Below are 21,730 nucleotides of genomic sequence, written 5' to 3'. Positions count from 1 at the left end.
GATGTTCATAATTAATTAATTTTCTTACATACCTAGACTCTAGAGTGAACATTATTATTTGTATGAAGTTATATATATATATATATATATATCTATCTATCTATCTCATATAGGTTCAAGCTCATAGGTTTAGTTATTTTAAAATCGATGAAACTCAATCCTTATTCAAATGATTCAGGGCTTAGCCCATAAAACCTTTTTATTATTTTTTTTATTAGCTATAGCCATTAAGTAAGCAATCACACATGTATATTTAATAGTTATAAGTGCTAGTTTTAAGGATAGTATATTAGTGATACTTGATCATGTACATGTGATCATGAATATCAGACATGTAGAACTGTCAATTAGGATCAGCCCGACCCTAAAGGGCCGACCCTTGAAAGGCTAGAGCCTAAACGGGCTAGTTCTAATAAATTCGATCATGCTTTAAGGTTTTTTTTTACAAGGCTTGGCCCTAGTCCTCAAGGCTAAAGGGCCAACCCTCAAGGCTTCGGCCCTTTTTTTTTTTACTTTTTTTAATTTAAAATTTTAAAAAATATATTTATAATCCCAAAAAAGTTATTACACATAAAATTAAGTTTAAGAAAATAAATTAAATTAATTTACACCACAATAAATAAAAAAAATTAAATATTCAGGTCTAATATCAAATAGCAACATCAAAATTAATACCAATAAAGATTAAATATGGCTAATATTATTAACTAAATCTTAATGAATGAATGAATGAGGGATGAATGAGTCTAATATATTTATTTTTTTTGGTTATATATTTAATCTTCTATTTTCTTATATTATCATTTTTTTAAAAAAATAAAAGGGTTTAAAAGGGCCGGCCTTTTTATTTTCAAGCTTAAAAGGGTTGGTCCTTTGAAGCCCGAATTATCATTTTTCCTTTCAAAGTAAAGGCTCAACCCTAATTATTTTTGAGCTTAAAATTTGAGCTTAAAAGGGTCGACCCGATGAGCTCAACCCTAATTGACAGCTTTACAAACATGAGGTCCCATCCCATGTTCACATGCCCTTCCTCCGTCTACAACTCTACTGGCTTAGCTTGAATCTAGCAAATATGGAAATTTTCTTAACCAAATTAAACACGACAGCAAAATATATTGATGCACGCTAATGGATTATTGATGTGAATGAATTTATGAACCAAAAAATGAAAAGATTTTATATTTTATAAAAAATAATAAATTTAGAAAAATAGAAAAAAGGAAAATTTTCTTGAAAATATATGGATATCAATTTCACAAGATTTGTTCTTATATTGATTACTATTATGCTTGTCATGGAGGAATAAAATTTAAAATTAGCCAGCCCCTATAGTTGAAAGCCCTTGGCTTGTAGATAGTGACGAGGCAATATGCCTACAAAGAATAAGGATTTTAAATTTATTAATGAGAATTGAGTATTGTGGAAAGAAATTGTTCTTCATAATAATGTAATGAAACAGCGTTTGAATTTTTATTAAAAGAGGTGTCTATATATTTATGTAGTATTTGAACAGACTTCAAACAAGATTACATCTAATAAAAGAATATATGTATGCAGTAAAAAATAAAGATGGACTATTTGGTAAAAATAAATACTAACTTTAATTCTCCAATTCCTTTTTTTTTTTTGCTTACAAAAAGTATTCCTTTCACATTAAACAAGTAGAGACTAGAGAGGGCAAGTTTCATAACCTATTTTCAAAAAAAATTTTTTGTTCTAAAAAGGAGAAAATTACAATGAGGTCCTACAGAACAGAGTTAAATACTGTCAAGTCCCACGAATAAGGAAAATTATTATTAAGTCTCATAGTCCTTAGGGGTAAATAATTCTGAAACTAAAATGACCTATTTGCCCTTGGCTGATTTAAAGGGGAAAAATAAAGGAAAGAGGAAAGAGTACCCATTTTCATGCATAGTAGCACCCATTTTGAAACTTCTCACTCTGTCAGTTATTGAACTCCCTCTTATCCCTACACTGTTGCCTTTCTGATTTTCCCCTTAAAGATCAGGAAGCATCCTGTTCTCCTCCATTTCCTCTTCGATCGCACTTGGAGATTAAGAGTGAGAGAGAAAGTCAGACAGAAACCTTTCACATTCGATCTTCCTCTAAAATCTGGCTTTATTCCTCTATTGCTATGTTATTTATTGCCTAAACCGAGATCCATTTCCCCCTAGTCCTTGCTTGTATGTGCACTGCGAGAAGGGAAACCTAAATTTGTAGAAGATGACGTTAAGGATACTAGAAACGAAGCCATTTATTATGAGGGAGAGTTCGATGGTGCCAAATCGCTGCTTAAACTAAAAAATGATGCCATGTGCAAACTCGCTTGGGTTGCTATGGCCATTGTTAGGCAATTACTATTAATAAAGAAGAGGAAGAAGGTATATTATAATTGATTTAAAATCTCCTCTCACCTATTTTGGAAATTTCTAGCATATATGATTTGAAATAAGTAAACAAAGTGTGGCTACTATGAAAGAACACATTTACTCATTTTTTCCCTTAAGGAGAGATTTTTAGCATCTTCACATGAAAATGAGGGCAGGGAGAGTTTATGTTTATGGCATGTAGTATGTCTTATAGTTTTGATGAGATAGCCATAGTTGTTGGCCCCTGGATGTGAGATTTTAGTGCTACATCCTCCCAATAACATGCATGGATAAATATGCTCATGCACTTTTGAAAGAGATAGTATCTTACTACCATCATGTGTCCTTTTCCTTTATGAGGATTACTCCAATACAACACTAAGTTAGCTCTTAGTGATGTGGTGATTGATTATTGTGATTTAATTTGTATAGTTATCTTGAAGGCCTTTCTCATTTCAAGTCTTAGGTTTTATTTCTATCTATTGAAATCTAAGTTTAACTAGTAGACTAAGAATCTTGAGAAAGTATTTAATGGTGAGAAAACTTAACTCATGTGTGTGTGTTTATACTAACTATATATATATATATATATATATATCTAATTAAGTACATTCGTATTTACTAGTGACTAGTAACAAATATGTTGTAGGTGAATAACATGTTCACTTAAAAATTAACAAGTATTGTATAGGATATTAAGTACTAAATGATTATTTGCTAGTGACAAGTAGGGTGAGGATAATAACAACTTGAATTAGAAAATTGACAAATTGTGTACAAGGCATTAACAAGTAAATGGTTATTTACTGATGACAAATAGGGTTAGGACATTAACAGTTCACTTAGGAAATTGACAAACATGCATATATAGTTGTACATTAAGGTGGTAATGTGTATCATACGTGTTGTGATTCTAATTTTCTTTAATATTAAACTTTGTGGATTTTTAATCAATTGAAGATGAAGGGAGAAAGGAAGGAAAATATTTTGGTTATGCAAAATTTGTTGAAGAGTTTTATAAGGAGAATAAGGGCAAGTATAAATCAATTGGGGAAGAAAAGGGATATTTGACAAAAGCATGGGAGAAGTTATCAGTAACAAAGAATGAGGAATGTTCAAAGAAAGCAAAGGAGGAGAGAGGAGAGACATCTACAAAATATACTATTCCCTTCCATACTCATTGCTCTCCCAATCAGTTTTTAGAAGTTACAAAGTATGTTAAGGAAAAGGACAAACTAAGAAAAAGGTGTGAGAAGATTGGATTTGACAAACTACTCAGTATAGAATGCAAAAAATTCACAAAGATATTTGTAGAGAATTGATGCGGGCACTTGACCCCCCAACCTAAGAAATATGCATTAGAGGGAAAGTAAGAAAAATAAATGCAAAGGATGTGCAAAATTTGATGGACATAAAGAATGTTGGTAAGGAGGTAACTAGAGAAATAGATGTGTAATGACAAATCAATCAAAAAATTAAGGAAACTTACTTTAGAATGCCTGCAAGAAGATTTTGAAAATGATAACATCTGGAAAAGAGGATATTTAATTTGAGTTATTGTTTCTAATGTATACTTTAGGAACTTTATTAGGTCCAACAAGTATTGGGGTCAATAATCGTGTTTTAAAGGTTGTACATGAAACACGTAAAGAAATTCATAAATATGACTAAGCAACATATGTGTTTAATGAACTATGCAATGAAGTAGATATGTGGAAGCAACAACTTAATAAAGGGATGACAACTAGAAAGAAAAATGTTAGAGGACGCATCTATTTCCTTATGGTAAGTGTGTGGTTGTAATTAATAAATTGATGGAATGTGAATCGCTATATCATGAAAGTAATGTGTCAAATATTATGCAAATTTATTACTTCCAATATTTTCCTCTTGGCCAAGAAGAAGTACTTAAGCCCGATGATGTCTTCGCATACTAGGATGAGGAGAAGGTTGTTGAAAGGGTAAAGGTACAAAAGAAGAGTCTCTAAGGCATATTGCATGATCCTATGAGTGTAGATGGTAGTTCATCTACCAAGTACCAAGTTTTATCTAACATGTGCTTTTAGTCACCTTATATGTATAGAAAGTGGTCCTATATTCATGTATTAATTTTCACATACTGTGACATAATTTTTTTTGTAGGAAATAAGGAAGATGTATGCAAGAGTAGTGTCTACACTTAGTGAGGAGTTGATGAACCTAAAATTGAAGCTTCTAGGGGATTCAGAAAATGTTGATAAGAAAAAATGAGAGGGTGATGAAATAGAAGAAGAACCACATAAGGATTCTGAAGAGGATGATGAAGAAGAGGAAGAAGTGATAAGGAAGAAGTGAAGAAAAAATGAAGAAGGTGATAAGGAATAAGAAAAAGGTGAAAAAACTGATATGAAAAGTTCAAAAGCAGGTGAAGAAGAAGATGAACAAGTAGATGAGGAAAATTTTGAAGGGGATGGGGATGAAGAAGAGAAAGAAGCATAAGGGAGAGGAGAGAAGATAAATTCTATACATGAGAATATGGATAAAGAAGAGAAAGAAGTGGAAGGGGAAGTAGGAGAGGTGAATATACATGAAGATGAAGCGAAAGAAAAAGAAGCAGCAAAAAGGAAGAGAGAACTACAAATTATCAAGGTATAGGAACCTAGGAGATCATAAAGGTATAAAAACCTATCGTGAAATCTTGTGGGTAATACTTAGTCAGAAGGGGAAATTAGCTAGGAAGGAGCCCTTATTTTAGATGTGCATAGCATCGTGTGATGAAGACGAGAGAGGGAGGTAAGTCCTCACATTTGATGAAAAAAACACCAACTGAACTATGTTTCTAATGAAAGGCTATTTGCTTTCTTCAACAGCACCTTTGTGCAGATGTATGGATACTTCTTAACTCATGCTGAACTTCAATGTCGTAGTGAAACTAGATGGATCAGAGATAGGGTATGAAAATTATAGGTAATTATTTTTTTCCATGTATGGATATTAACTTAATTGTCACACCCAAAAAAAATGGAGGGTAACCGGCACGGGATGTGAATCATATAACACATCTCCGTAAGCCTCTAATCTTAAATTCATTTCATTTCTAAAATGGAATAAAATTTATATCAATATTTTAACATTTTTAGTATTGGTCATTATAATAAAGTTTAAAAAAATTGTAAAAATTTTGACAAAAGCTCATCTGTAAATAGGATCTTTTAAAACTCTACAATACAAAAATATTTACAGAATATCATGTCTGTCAGGAGCTTAGCTCTTCCAATGAATAGACAGCATATATATCAAAATAGAAGCCCTAAACATAGCATATGTGGAGCACCTAACCAGACCTCTCCAAAATAACATACATAAGCATTGATAGTTACATAAAAAGGGAAATTTCAGTTAATTCTTTACCCAGTACATCTATGAGTTCTCATGGATCAACCAGAGAATCGGTGTCAACTAGGGTATTTGAGACCAAAAATAATTTTTCAATGAATAACATCCCAACAATAAATAATTGAACATAACAAAAGATTTAAATAATTATGTTAGTTAAAGAGACAATGATCTTTATAAAAATTTAGTAAACTTTGAAATAAAACGATTCTATAAAATTTTAAATAAAATCTCAAACCATTGAAATCTCATAATAAATATTATTATCACTTGATTGCAAAGAAGCAAATAAAAAAATCAATAATTATAAATAATTTACTATTTAAAACCAATGCGATGTAAAATTATCAAATAATCAAATTCATATAATAGGGACTTATCAAAACAATTAACAAATGTGGACACATAGTCCACAAAGGTAAATAACCAAACATGGCCCTCGCCATGAAAACAAATGTGGACACATAGTCCACAAGGGTATGTAACCAAACTCAACCGAGGCCACGAAACAAATATAAGTATAATGCTCACGAATAACCATTCCTCCATTTCACGTGCATTGGCCATCGCACGGGGCTAGCACCTCCTATATACACCCTGCTAGCTAGGTGTACCGTGGCACACTAAGGGTTAATGGAATTGCCGTAAGTAACCAGTATTCTATAGAAAGTCCCTTTTTTAAAACATTTTCAAACATGCGAGAAATTGATCACCATTCAATCAAATTTTCCTTTTCAATATTGAACTCGCATGAATCATTTTTTCCATAACAATTCAATAACTTCCAAATTAAATCCCACAATTAGAATTCAAGCTTGTATTTACTGATTAACTAAAATGATCAATTCTGGTAAAATAATTTCATGAAATAATATAATTTAATCAACAAAATATCTCATAATCACATTGTTGTCATAAAAAGAATTTGCATAAAAATATAATATTTAAAGAAAAGAGATTTTAATGAAATATTAGTTGGGACATTATCCAGTTACCTAAAGCATTTGCAAGATTCAAAATTCACCTTATACCACCTCAAGCAAATTTCCGTTCTTCCAAATATCCTATAAAATATAATAGTATCTTAATGAACTTTATTTTTGAATCAACAAGATCCCTTTCCAAGAAAATCCACTCAACCAAAATTAACAAGAGTAATTTTGAAATTTTAGTCACACAATTTACACATAAATGTTTATCCATAACATTCAACCATAGTTTGTTAGTCAGTTAAAATATACTCTCTCCTTAAGCTTTTTGTTAAACGCCTACCATACAACATTCCAAATCATTCATAAAAATTATAACCTTTAATTCTCTTATCATAACAAATTTCAAATATCCAAATATAACTTCTAAACTGATAATATATCTTATGAATTATAAGCCATATAACTTCCCACAATCCAAACTCAAATAAGATCTTATTAACTCCTAAGATAGATTCCTTCACAAAACTCAATTTAGAATAACCAATTAATATTGCTCAAGCCCAAGCATGCTTCTTGTGAAATTAACAAGATTACACACATACATATAGAAAAATCAATCAAAACTCTTCTAATAGAAATTTTATCAAACACCTTGTAGATATTAATATCCTATTGTAGTACCAAGGTTCACTTTCTTCAATTTTTTTTCATCATCAGTTTTTTTTAACTTTAATTTTCATGTTACCTAATCTTCTTATTCCTTCAATGGAAATCAATTGGCCATAAAGAACATATAAATAAATTCATCCTCTACAACAGCAATATAAAAGTGAAATTATCTAATGAAAATCATGCTCTTAAACTCAAATTTCAACTTAAATCAAGCTTCTCTTTCCATATATACACACATACAATTACGGATAGCAGCAGCAACACAACAAGGAAAAATCACAATCTCTATCATAAAAAAACGCACAAATCAGACAAGGAAGAGGAAAAATTTAGAATTTTTGATAGCAAATCAGCCACAACAAAGCACATGAAGAAGAACCTGATGATGTCAAAAATGGAAGGAAGGAAAAAGGACCTGATGCTCTAAGTCACAGCAGCTCACACAGAGGGAGAAGAGGAGGAGAAGTTCATGGTGAAGAACAAGGAAGGAGATTTTTGAGACATCCAAGTCGATACTTGAACAGAGGAGAAGAGGAAGGTCACGCGAGCATGACTTCGACAAGAATGATGGGAGAACATAGTTACTAATGGCTGCTAGCTGAATGAAGGAGGAAGGTGACATTGCAGATGAAAAGGGAAAGGAAATCAGTGCAGAAATGAGGAAGAGAAGTGCGACGCGATCTCCATGGCAATGTCGTATGGAATTCTAGCACTTCCCCACCGGCGATGAATCAATGGCAGAGAAGAAATAAGGAGGAGACAGAATGAAAGTTCTAGATTTGAGACATCTCTCCCTTTGTCAGCTAATGGTGCTCCCCCGAATTCACTAGAAGCAGAGAAGATAAATATTTCTGATGGTATTTACAGTAAAAATGATAATTTTAAAAAACTAAACACAAAAATAAAAATCTCTCTCTTTTTGCCCTAGCAAGAATCAAATACATGATCTGATGCATATAACTTATCAGTACAACTCCTACTAGAGCAAGAATCCTTCTTAATAAAATATTTTTAAGAATTAATTTAAATACAATTAAAACACATTATTATATATTTTAAATTTTTTTACTTAAAATTCTTGGGTTATTACATTAATGCTCTTATGACACTATTTCGCCAATTATAGTTTATGACAATAATTGCTAGAATAATGGTCGAAGACAAAAAGAGAATGAAGGGAGAGTTAATAGGCACATTTTGTGGTTCAGAGTTCATGGTCAAAACGATAAACAACCCTTGGGCATAGACCGTTGAAGACAACAATAGAGAAATACTACTTAAGCATTTGGGATATAATATTGGAGATTGTGACTTTATATTTGTCCTACCCTATTTGTTGGTCATTAGTTGTGCTATGTGTTCGAGACCAAGATGAAAAAATTCTATGTCTTGGATTCATTAATTAGTATTTTTGAGTATGAAAGAAGAAAGAAAGAGGATGAGAGTGTTAAAAAGGGCAAGAAGCTAGTTGAGAAAGAGAGGAAAAAAACAAGACAAGTGGATGTAAAGGAAAAGTTGGCACATGCTTGTTTATATCTACACTTGCTATTTACTTCATATTTACTTATCATTTTCTTATGCATAGTTGTTAATGGACATTGTTAACTTTTCTGCAAAGAACTGCTTCCACCAAATGCTTCTTATTGTTAAACTAAATTTATTTAATGAGACACGAAGCTAGATGTAATGTAGCCTAAAGTTTAAATGCAAAAGGATACGTGAGTATTGTTGATTCAGTACTTATATTTGATTTTCTCATGGTTGTAATTGAGTTGATTGATTTAATACTTATGTCATTAATTTTGATTGTAGTCATTCTTATGGTGTTCACATCACCACATGGTTACAGTCATGGGATAACACTTACTTAGATGAGGATGATTATATCATGCCAGAATACTTAAATGTATGAATGTTTTGTCAACCACTTGAGTATAACATGCAAACTATAGATTGGTGATGTTTCTGATATGACAGCTTTATTCCTGCAGGATGACCTCTAACAGAAGAAGGTTGAACTATTATAGTGGCTTGTCAATTATCACAATAATGAGAAGGAACCCATTGTGATGTTTATGTTATCAAGATCCCATAAAGACAAAAAGAGAAGATAGAAGAGCTATCTAAGCTATGCATATTATTTTAAGATTACTTTGTAAATGTTCTTAGTTTGTAAATGTACCGAAGCTGTACTTACTTTATTACACAGTGTCATCACCTTTTTAGACTCAATGATCTCAGAATATTACACTTTATAGATGTTAAATATCAATGGTGATTATTAGTTTTAATGCTTATATCATGGTATTCACAAGTTTAAATTTTTAATTGGGCCATTCATAACTGGGATGGGGGATTGACAAGTTAGGTAGGGGGAATGATAATTGGGTGAGAGATATTCACAACTTATCAGGTTTTAAATGTGACAAGAATCAAAACAAACACACAATTATTACATGGCAATTATTAACAAGTGGACAAAGGAGAATGACAACTGGGATAGGGGGAATGACATTTGCATGAGGGACATTCACAACTTATCGAGTTTTAGGTGTGACAAGAATCTGAGCAAAGGCACAATTATTGCATGGCAATCGTTAACAAGTAGGCAAGAGAGAATGACAACTAGGACAAGGGAATTAACAAGTTAGTTAGGGGGAATGACAATTAGGTGAAGGATATTCACAACTTACCAGATTTAGGTATGACAAGAATCTGAGCAAAGGCACAATTATTGTATGAAAATTGTTAACAATTGAGCAAGGGGGAATGATAATTGGGAAAGAGGGATTGACAAATTAGGTGGGGAAATGACAACTGGGTAAGAAAAATTCACAACCTACCATGTTTTGCGTGCGACAAGCATCTAAGCAAATGCACAATTACTATATGAAAATCATGAACAATTGGGGTAAGGGAAATGAGAACTGGGAAAGGGGGAATGACAAGTCATTAAGGGGAAATGACTTTTCTATTCCTTGATTGTTAACAAATGCTTACATCAGTATTTACAACTTCAATATATAAAGCAGATGTAGAAGTATCATCCATGCATTTATATAATATTGACAACCCATTCCAAAAATAACAACACGAGCTGCATGGATACTACACCTTTAGATGCATTTATAAAAAAATACTATATGCATTTACAAAAAAAATACCACATATAGTTACAAAAAAATATTAACTACATAAACAAAAAAAAAACATCTCCCTAGCATTAATCAATGTGGATTAGGGTTCTTGCAAGCCCTAGAAGTATGACCCGACCTCATGACATCTTCCGTAATGATAAAGCTTCTTCTTTTGAAATTAAGATTCATATCTTTTTGTCTTAGGCATTCTTGAAAGCCTTTTAGTCTTCAATGGCTCTAGGAATATTTGGGTTAATATATTTATCACTGTTAATGCACCTGGATGTGGAATATTATGTGTGGACACAAGCCTCATGTTTGAGAGCATAAATTTTTTGTTGTAATATCAACTTATAGCATCATCCATAAATGTGGACACATTTCCATGAACCATCTTTATTACTGTACATGCATGTACACAAGGTATTCCACTTATTTGTCATGCCAAACAAGTGCATTCATGTTTTGCAATATTTAGATTCAAATGAATTATTTTATTAGGAGAAAAGGTTTGTACTGAGATCTAATTTTCTACATGAAATTGTGCATGCAAACTTTTAGCCCTCACAACTTGCTCCATTAATTCTACCTCTATATTAGGTCTTACCCCATCTTTTCAATGAATTATAGCCATTTTAGATACCAGCATCTTGTTTGCCAATTTCTCTTGATGCTCATGTATTAAAACATCAACATTGTGCTTTTTCTCCTTCACAATCCAAGCGTTAAATGATCATTGATATTTATTGTAATATTATCCCATTGTTTATAAGGAAACTTACATTGTACCTATCGATCTACATCCCCTTGAACTTCAACCTATTGCACACTTATAGACTGAACAATCTAAGGTTCCCCATGGCAATATCAAGTTCTTCCTCATGCCTAGCATAAGCAATAGCATCAAGCAATTTGAGTGCAGCCTCTTTGCTATTTCCTGACGTCTTCCTCTGACCTTTATTGATTTTCACATATTCTGACACTACAATTTTCCTTCACATGACACTAGTAATACACATGTCTCTTGCCACCAAAAATAGCTTGCACAGCCCCAATAATGGCATTATGTCTATCAAAAACTAATGTTATTTCAACTAATCTTGTGGTATCTTTGACTTTTTCAAGAAATCAAAACCAATTTTCAAATGTTGCCCTACTCACAATAGAATATGCTAGTGAAAATAGGTCATTGTCTGTGTCATAAGCAAAAGCTACTAACAATATTCCCTTGTATAAACCGCTTAGAAAGCATCCATCTATATAAAGTATATGTGACAGCCTTTTATAAAACCTGAAATACAACATCCATATGCAATGAATAACCTCTAAAATCTATTGTTATTGGAGGCATCCCATTTTGCAACTATTGTTAGATTAGTTTTCCTTAATCCATCACAAATCCTAAGGATTATCATATAAGAATTTTATGGAAGACCATGTGTATCTCGCAATACTTTTCCTGTGTCCCTATATACTTGTAGGTCAATTGCACATCATACTTTCTTTACAATTCTCTTCTAATTTCATTCATACTTTTGTCTATAATAGACCTCAAAGCATTAGCAATGATCGATGATGTTAAATCTGACCTTACCCGAGGTGAAACAATAAGCATATCCTGTGTATTATGGATGTGCTCTCTATTGAATCTTGTTACCCTCAGAAACTTACTATGCTTTCCTATTGAATATACTGTAATATTTTATAGACAGCTATCAACCTTGCACTTTGCGATAACCTTTTTCATATTGTTCTTCTTAAACTTGTATGAAAATTTACGCCCAATACTATGCTTGTATAAAGTTTGTCTAAACGCCACTGCATCAGTAAACATTTAGCCCTTACCTACACACAAGTCCTTTTATTTCACTAAATTCATTTCAAGTATTGCTGTATGCACCATTTATACAACACATTCTAATGGTAAGTCTTTAATCTTAGGACACAAACTAGGTGGAGATAAAGAGCCTCTCCCTAAACCTCTTAATAAATTATCTATCCTGTAGAAAATTACAATCTAAACACATTAGTAATACTATATTTTAATATTATCTATATTAACAAAAGCAATTAACACAACTTACACAAATTGGTGCTCAGTTAGGTCATCTATTGATACTTGTATAGTGTCATTTCCATTAGCAATTATATTTATGTTCACTTTCTTTATTGTACTTAATTAAATGTTCTACTCTATCATCATCAAGAAGATCTAAAAATGTGCTTCTGTCAATACTAAGTGTCAACTTCATTTCACTTCTAATGTTTTTACACTCAATAATTGATAATAACATTCTTTTCAACTCTTCATAACTTGTCCCTTCCTTTAACTTTTTATTCTTATACTCTCACCCACATATTGCACACTACCTTAGCCATCATATGTAATTTTCCTATATGTAAAAAACATAATAGATATTTTTCAGAACTACTAGCCATCTTTTATGTTAACTTGCATTATACACAACATATTGACAATTACCCACAGTATATTGATAATTTAAATTTCAGTAATTAACAATACACACAACATATTGTCAACTTGTACTGCACATAACATATTGATAACTACCCATAGCATATTAACAACTTAAGCTTCATCTATTAACAATACACACAGATATTCTCAACCTGCAACACACAACATATGGACAATTATCCCTACTATATTGATAACTTATACTTCAACTATTAAAAATATATTTTACTATCTCATGATAGACTCATTAGCTCAACCAAATAGCACTAGATTACACTATTATTAATGCAAGGCCAATGACCACCTATGGCAGATATATTGATCGATCAATTGAGAGATAGAGAGAGAGAGACCACCCATGACTTATATACCTATAAGGAGAGAAAGAGACAACCCTATTCTACTATCAAATAATAAAACATTAGATTAAATGATTAACAGGGAGTATATGCAAATCAATCTTATCATTTACCTAGTTCCATGAGGTCACACTATCAGATTCTTTGAAGCTTGAAGCTAGGTGTAAGAAGGTTCAAACATCAATGCTTCCCTTATAAACTCCTACACACCTTAAACTGAAGATGATCACAAGAGTGGGTTCACCTTCTGGCTATAAGATGATCCTTCTATACCTCATTCGAAAGACGATCATGAGATGCACCTCAACTGCTCTTGCCTCTATCACAGGCGAAAATGGGTCCTCTTTTCTCTTTCCTTCATTTTTCCCTTTTAATCAGTTAAGGGCAAATGGGTCATTTTAATTTCAAAATTATATATCCCTTAGGACCATGGGACTTCATAATAATTTGCCTTATTTATGGGACTTGGTTGTACTTAACTCTGTTCTATTTTTGTTCTAAACAAGTAAAGGCTAGAGAGGGTAAATTTGATTACCTATTTTTAGAAAAGTTTTCTGTTCTAAAAAGCCAAAAAAACACTTTTCGAAATGTGTTTTTATATTATCTGTTCTGAAATACAAAAAATAAAGTTAAAAGTTGTTCTAAATAATCAAAAAACCAGAAATTTTTTAAATGTTTTGTTATTTTTTGTTTTTACAAAACTGAAAAAAATAGACAATATTATGCTTTCATTAATAACAATTATGTTAATAAAATAAATTATTATTTCACCCTTTATTTCATTAATTCAGAATATTTTTTAAAATAATGGATCAAATATAATTCTTCGTTATATATTTCCAAAATCTTTATAGGACGGCACATGTTCCACGCTTCCATTACTGCATCTCTCTCTCCACTTCAGCCCATATTCTACAAGCAATTTATAAAGAAACTGAGTCAATTTTTTAGGCGTAAAAAATAAAAAATCAAATATACTAAAGATAAAAAATAGTAAAAATATACTCTTTTTTTCATCTAATAGTACGACTAAGTCCAACAGGTCAGCCTGAACCTACTTAAAAAATTTACAGCCAAACCTAAAAAAATATTAATTTTTTAATGCCTACCCGAATATGCCTGAAAAAATTTAAGCCAAGCTTGATCAGGTTTGAACTTGGCCCAAATACCCTAATAAAAAAATAATTTCTAAAAAATATATAAAATATAATAAATATCAATTAATTTTTAAAGTTTTATATCATTTTATACCAAAATATTATATACTTGAGCACATTACCATATTTTTTTAAAACAAATTAAAAATATTTATATGTTTATATTTTCATTATATTTAGTCAATAAAATATCTTAAAATAATATTTAGAATATATTTTAATATTTATTTTTTATATTTTAAGACCTAACTTGCTATATAGCTTTTTTAGAAGGGGTATAATATTTTAAACTCGATCTAAACAAACTAGGCTTGAATTGAGTTCAATTAGAAGCTCGATCATCTTGAATTACTGACTCTAAATGGGTCCAGAGATGACAAAAATAACAAAGCTAAAACAAATCACATGTTTAACAATGTACTATCTTGGCCTCTTTGTCCTCACAATGTAAGGGTAAGACTTGCTATATAAAAATGGGTCCCACTCCCACATTGTGAGCTTGGAGGGGCCAAGATGATTCTCACCAAGAAAGAATCCATGATCATAAATTTTGTATCCAAGAGATTAATGGTGTTGTCATAAATTGTGACTAATTTTGCCATTAAAATTATATTGCAAAATTTATTGGAAAAAATAAATTTAATATTTAAACATGGTAAATAGGCAAAAACAAGGGACAAATTGAATGTCAATACAACATCAATCAACATCATCATGAAATATATTGATAATTGAGACTAAAGATAAAAAAATAATATATATTTTTATGAGAATGAAGATTTTATTAATATGCAACTGTTTAAAAACTACTTATATTTTGAACTAGAAGGAATATTATAATGTAAAAATTAAATTTTTAAAAATAAAATTAAAAATAAATGAAAAGGGACTTTCAGGCTTGACCTAATCAATAAAAGTCCAGCTTGAAGAATTGATCAAATTTTAAAGCTATCCAACTTTAAAACTTGAACCCATGTGAAGAACCTGACTCACATGGACTGGGTCCGAATTCACCCGTTCCAGAAAAATAAAAGGCAAGAATACTAGACCCTAACGTTTCCAAGGACCACAGGAGTAGAGTGGTGTAGCCCAGCCTTAAGGGTCCCGACCCATTTATCATCTGCAACGACTTTATTGGTTTGGCTTGAATCAGCACACATGCACGTACGTCTCTTGTTTACAGCATCAAATGTACCTAGCTAATCTGCAAAATCAGACACCTAATTTATCGACTTAGAAGCTGACGTATAAAAGAAATAGTTTATTTAATTTTATGACTTCGTAGGATCACAACATGAGCTTCCTTAGCTAGTTTCAATTATTAATTGGCGACACACGCACACACATATATATAAACATATCACAGCAGGTTGATTACATTCGCATCTATATAATATATCAAGCAAGGCTCTTTCGATATCAGTATAGTACGAGCACATTAATGCTTGGTTCTGCGCAAGTAGTTGCAGGTTTTGTAGCACTCATCTTCTTCCTGTTCTATTATTGCCATCAGAGACGATGCTGCAAAGACCCTCTCTTAACGAATTGGCCAGTATTGGGAATGTTACCTCCACTTCTCACTAATTTATGGCGGATTTATGATTTCATCACTCTCGTTCCGCAAAGACATGCACAGCACTGGGAGCTTCAGCGGCCCTTGGTTCACTTGAATGAATTACCCGATGACGTGTGACCCCATGAATGTTCATCATATGTTGAGCAAGAACTTCGTCAACTACGTTAAGTGGCCTGAGTTTCGTGAAACCTTTAAAGCTTTCAGGGATGGAATTTTCACTATCGATTCAGACACGTGGAAATGCCACAGGGTACTTCTCCATTCCTCGTTTAAGACCAGAAGCTTTGAGAAGTCTCTAGAGAAGATCATCCGGGATAGCGTGCAGAGTTGTCTCGTTCCTCTTATTGATCATGTAGAGAGGAAAGGAATTGAAGTGGATTTGCAAGACATGTTCAATCGCTTCAACTTCGACACCATTTGCTCCAAAATCATAGGATCTGACCCTAAATGCCTCGCCATTGACTTCCCGGAAGTTGCATGCGAGAGAGCTTTCAATGAAGCTGAGGAGTTTATATTCTACAGAGACACGGTATCTAAATGCTTCTGGAAGCTTAAGAGATGGCTAAGGATTGGACCAAAGAAGAAGATGGCCGAAGCATGTGAAGTTTTTGACCGGTTCCTCCATCAAAGTATCGCATCAAAAATAGAGAGCTAAGCAAAAATAACCAGAAGAAGAAAGAAAACGATGACTTGCTAACATGTCTGATGAGGGAGGAAGAAGGAAAAGAACACGTGGATGACAGGTTACCACAACTTCAGCGCTCACTTGGTTCTTTTGGCTTGTTGCTGCGCGCCCTTCAGTGGAAGCCAAGATTCTTGAAGAGATCGAAGAAGAAAGGGAAATGAAAAATCAAGTGTATCTCCATGGTGCTCTGTGTGAAGCTTTGAGACTGTATCCTCCCATACCTTTTGAGAGCAAGCAAACAATCAAACACGACATACTTCCAAGCGGACATGAGGTTGGTCCCAAGACTGTGCATTGATATCCCTGTATGCCTTGGGAAGGTGTGAAGAAACATGGCGAAAAGATTGCTTGGAATTCAAGCCTGAGAGATGAATCTTAGAGAGAGGACGCATTGTGCACGTACCATCATACAAGTTCATTAGTTTTAATGCAGGACCAAGTACTTTCTTAAAAAAGGACTTGTCTTTCATTTAAATGAAGATAATGACGACTTCTATTTTGAAGAATTATTAAGTTCACATGGTGGAAGATCATCATATTTCTCCAACACTTTCAATAGTGCTTTTAATAAAGTATGGTCTCAAAGTTCAAGTCACAAAAAGAGATTCATAGTTAATATGGTGAAAGAAGAAATTAAGTAATTGATGATGTATTTGAGTTTGTAGAATCTATTTGTTTATACATGGTTTTAGTGGATGATGAATAAAGTATATTTTGGTGGAAAGGAAACTTACATAAAATTGGCCTCTAAATAACCCGCAGTATGTAAATAACAGTAATCCAGCTATGGAAGATATAATGGTGATTTCTTTTTTTTTTAAATTATTTTCTATTTTAGAAGTAAAAGAAGAAGAAGAAATTTTGGACAAGTTTTTTAGATTTGATTGTTTTTAAAACTGTTCTTATTAAAAATATGAAAAATATCGTAAAGTTATTTTCATTTTATTTTTTGTTTTAAAAAACTACATTTTATTATTAAAGAAATATAGTTAACTTGATTAATTCCTATTATAAACTCTATCATTATCCGCTTGTGACCATTACTCAGAGTTGACCGAGTCAACCTTGTAGACAAGCATATACATTTGAAACTCTATTGGCAAAATACAGAGAGCAGTCAAACGAAGCTCGCATTCACAACCACAATTGTTATGATTTAAAGAGATTTTGGGACCCATGTGATCAGATGTGGATTATCAGGATAAGTTAGGGACCGACAATATTGCATTTTTTTATTTTATTTTTGAACCATAACCTTGGCCCAATTTTTTTGTATCCTAAATACTTTTCATTGTTCTTTTATAAATGAGACATACTCCCCAAAAAAAAAAAAGAAAAATCCCCTCTCCCCGCATCATTTTCAACAATATATATGTGGCCCTCTCCGCGCATCAATTCATTACTCTCCCCAGTAGAGAATCCTCCCCCACAGTGGATAGCAACATATCACTGCAAAAGTAGCTCTGTATACCATTGCAAGTATAAAAAAGTAAAATTATATTTTAAATTGAGTGCAACATTGCACGTGACCTACATTGTATAAAAAAAAAATTATGTTTACCATATAACAATCTAACACTTTATACTTTGTATCATTATTTTGATTTGAACAAATAAATGTTAGTTTAATGTAATGATTAGTTTTGGTTTCTGTTAAGTTGTTACATCAGTTTAATAATTCAGCGGTAATCAGTTAGATTCATCTGTGTACACGTATAATGGTCACACTAGTCATAAGCATCATTATATGAGAATGTATACACTCTTTTTCAGCATTGAATAAGATTTTCCCTCTGGTGCTATCATTCATTTCTGTGTTTCTTGGCAATAAAAGTATTTTCAAATTAAAAAATTATTATGCAATTTGATATTTTATATTATCTTAATAAGTAACTGTAAAAATAAGTTTAAATCAATGTTAAGAAACTGGACTAGAAATTAAATCGATTAAGATATTAGTCTAGGTTCAATAGTCGGACGTGGTTTCAATTGGGATTCAACCTTTTATGAATAAATGCATATATTTTAAATAATATATACTAAAAATAAAAAGAAATAATTATATATAATAATATAAATAAATTTTTATATTTCAAACAAAATAATATAAAGTAAAAAGAAGTAATATCCATCAACATTTCATCATTTTAATCCAAAGTACATATACACTTATTTCATAATTTATAATTTATAACTTTAAATTAAAATATATACATATATACATATTTTATTCATATTTCTTGTATATTTGTTCAGTTTTATTCATTTATCAATACTTATTACATATAAATATGTATAAATTGCAGTTTAAAAATATGAACTGAAATTTTAAAAACAAAATATTAAAAAATAATAGGATCGGTTCAACCAGTTTAGCCACCAGGTCCACCATTTCAAGACTAGTTCAACTATTTCTTAGGTAGAGCAGTTTTCTATTACAATCGGACCAAACTTAGACCAGATTCGGTTCAAACAGTTGAACAACCAGTCTAATACGGTTCTCAGAACACTAGCTTTAATACAGACAAGTGGATATCAACGAACTCTCTGTCCTCTATTTTTGACTGTCCCCCGGTCCTAGTAAACCCCTTTTTTTAAACTTTATTTCTGAACTTAAATTTTTAAATGCCAGATATTCATTCTAAAAAACGGAACAATAAAAAGGAAAATGAAAATAAGAAAAGGATAGCTGATTGAATGGGTGAGACAAGGGATATGCACATTACCAGTTCTTAATGCACATAATCTGCCGCGCAACTAACATTGGCTTTTCACAAGTCATTTTGCTTCTCACAGTAGTATATTGTCAGTGTATTTAATTTGATGCTGAAACTTTGAGACGTGCGTGCATAGTTAAGCATGCATAGCTGTTTCTTATCGCCAAATCAATTGCATATATTGTCAGATGTAACTACAAGACAAGCCAATAAACCGCAGTAATAAATGCAAGAAGCAAAATATCTGCAACTGTATTGACTTAGGAGCACAATATGTGAACCTTCTCATGCCAATTATTGTCTATATAATTTGCATGGCACATCATATCTGATCTATACAAGCAAAGCTCTTCGTTTCTTTCCCTAACCAAAAATGCTTGGTTGTGTGCAAGTGATTGCGGGTTTTGCGGCATTTCTCTTTCTTCTTTTTCATATTCATCGAAGACGATGTTGCAGGGACCCCCTCTTACCAGATTGGCCTCTATTTGGAATGTTGCCACCGATTCTCAAAAATTTGGGGCAGATTAATGACTACGCAACTCGAGTTCTGCGAAGAAATGGAGGTACTGGTAATTTCCTCGGACCTTGGTTTACTGGGATGAACTATTTGGCCACCAGTGACCCCACGAACGTCCATCACATGATGAGCAAGAATTTCGCCAACTACATAAAAGGGCCTGTGTTTCGCGAGATTTTCGAAGCTTTCGGGGATGGGATTTTCACTGCAGATTCAGATTCATGGAAACACCACAGGGCACTTCTCCATTCCTTGTTTAAAACCAAGAGTTTTGAGAAGCTTCTGGAGAAGATTGTTCAAAAGAAGATGGACAAAAGTCTCGTTCCTCTTCTTGATCATGTAGAAAGGAGAGGGATTGAAGTGGATCTGCAAGACGTGTTCAATCGCCTCAACTTTGACATTATCTGCTCCACAATCTTAGGATCTGACCCAGAGAGCCTTGCCATTGATTTCCCGGAAGTTGCATGCGAGAGAGCTTTTAATGAAGCTGAGGAGTTTATATTCTACAGACACACAGTACCTATAAGCATCTGGAAGCTTCAGAGATGGCTAAGAATTGGACCAGAGAAGAAGATGGCCGAAGCATGTGAAGTCTTTGACCGATTCCTCCATGAAAGTATAGCATCAAAGAGAGAAAAACTCAACAAAGACAACGAAAAGGATAGAGAAAACGATGACTTGCTGACCTGTCTGATGAGGGAGAAAGAAGGAAAAGAACACGTGGATGACAAGTTTCTGAGAGACACTGCTTTTAATCTTTTTGTTGCAGGCAGAGATACCATAACTTCAGCTCTCACGTGGTTCTTTTGGCTCGTTGCAAAACATCCTTCAGTAGAAGCAAAGATTCTTGAAGAAATCAAAGAAGAAAAGGAAACAAAATCTCAAGTATATCTCCATGGTGCTCTATGTGAAGCTCTGAGACTGTATCCTCCCATACCTTTTGAGCGCAAGCAAGCAGTCGAACATGATATACTTCCCAGTGGACATGAGGTTGGTCCTGGAACCATGATTTTATTATCTTTGTACGCAGTAGGAAGATGTGAAGAAGTATGGGGAAAAGATTGCATGGAATTCAAACCAGAGAGGTGGATCTCAAAAAAAGGAAGCATCGTTCATATACCGTCATACACGTTTATTAGCTTCAACGCAGGACCAAGAACTTGTTTGGGTAAGGACTTATCTTTTATTCAAATGAAGATAGTGGCCAGTTCTATTTTGAAGGATTATCAAGTTCATATAGTGAAAGATCATCCTATTTCTCCGTCATTGTCAATAGTGCTTTTAATGAGGTATGGTCTCAAAGTTTGGATCACAAAAAGGAATTGATGATTAATTAATATATTATCCTATATATATGGGAGAAGAAAAAAGTTTGATTGCTTTAATCTTTGTGTGAAGGTATGGAACTCTCTCTCTCTCTCTCTCTCTCTCTCTCTCTCTCTCTCTCTCTCTCTATGTATTATGAATGAATGAAGTATCCAGAAGTTGTGGAACTATTTATGTCCTACGTGTTTTCTCCTAAGTTCATATTGTTGTATGACGTGATGATTATCGATCGTGTGTCGTTACTAGATATTTTTTTTTTATTCTGAAATTATTCTTGTAATTAAATAAGAGAAATTAGGATATGATAAATAAGGGATGATCTATTGACATGCTGGATAAAGTAGCATAGACCATTCAATACTTTTTATTTCTCTCACTAATTTTATTTATAAGTTACTTTTAATATAAATTAAAAAAAAATTTAAAATT

The 21,730-nt window shown here is 32.5% G+C and overlaps 2 protein-coding genes across 2 annotated transcripts; both read left to right on the top strand.

The window, feature by feature from the left end:
* The first annotated feature begins 16,162 nt into the window (after positions 1-16,162).
* LOC129305483 (alkane hydroxylase MAH1-like) lies at positions 16,163-17,279 on the top strand. The gene has a single exon (XM_054945501.1). It carries the CDS (start codon positions 16,163-16,165, stop codon positions 16,709-16,711), a length of 549 nt encoding a protein of 182 aa, XP_054801476.1. The 3' UTR covers positions 16,712-17,279.
* A 2,329-nt stretch (positions 17,280-19,608) lies between these two features.
* Positions 19,609-21,360, top strand: LOC129306742 (alkane hydroxylase MAH1-like). The gene has a single exon (XM_054947474.1). The coding sequence runs from the start codon at positions 19,832-19,834 to the stop codon at positions 21,299-21,301; it is 1,470 nt and encodes a 489-aa protein (XP_054803449.1). The 5' UTR covers positions 19,609-19,831; the 3' UTR covers positions 21,302-21,360.
* Positions 21,361-21,730: the final 370 nt, after the last annotated feature.

The sequence above is a fragment of the Prosopis cineraria genome, unplaced genomic scaffold, assembly GCF_029017545.1.
Source record: "Prosopis cineraria cultivar Desert tree isolate PC_DT_omini unplaced genomic scaffold, ASM2901754v1 PC3, whole genome shotgun sequence".
Taxonomy (NCBI): Eukaryota; Viridiplantae; Streptophyta; class Magnoliopsida; order Fabales; family Fabaceae; genus Prosopis; species Prosopis cineraria.
Note: the sequence above shows the minus strand (reverse complement) of the source record. Positions and strands in the feature narration are given on the sequence as shown.

What these genes read in the sequence shown, in the direction of transcription:
- LOC129305483 (XM_054945501.1), top strand. Translation starts at nt 16,163, where the DNA reads ATGACGTGTGACCCCATGAATGTTCATCATATGTTGAGCAAGAACTTC.
- LOC129306742 (XM_054947474.1), top strand. Translation starts at nt 19,832, where the DNA reads ATGCTTGGTTGTGTGCAAGTGATTGCGGGTTTTGCGGCATTTCTCTTT.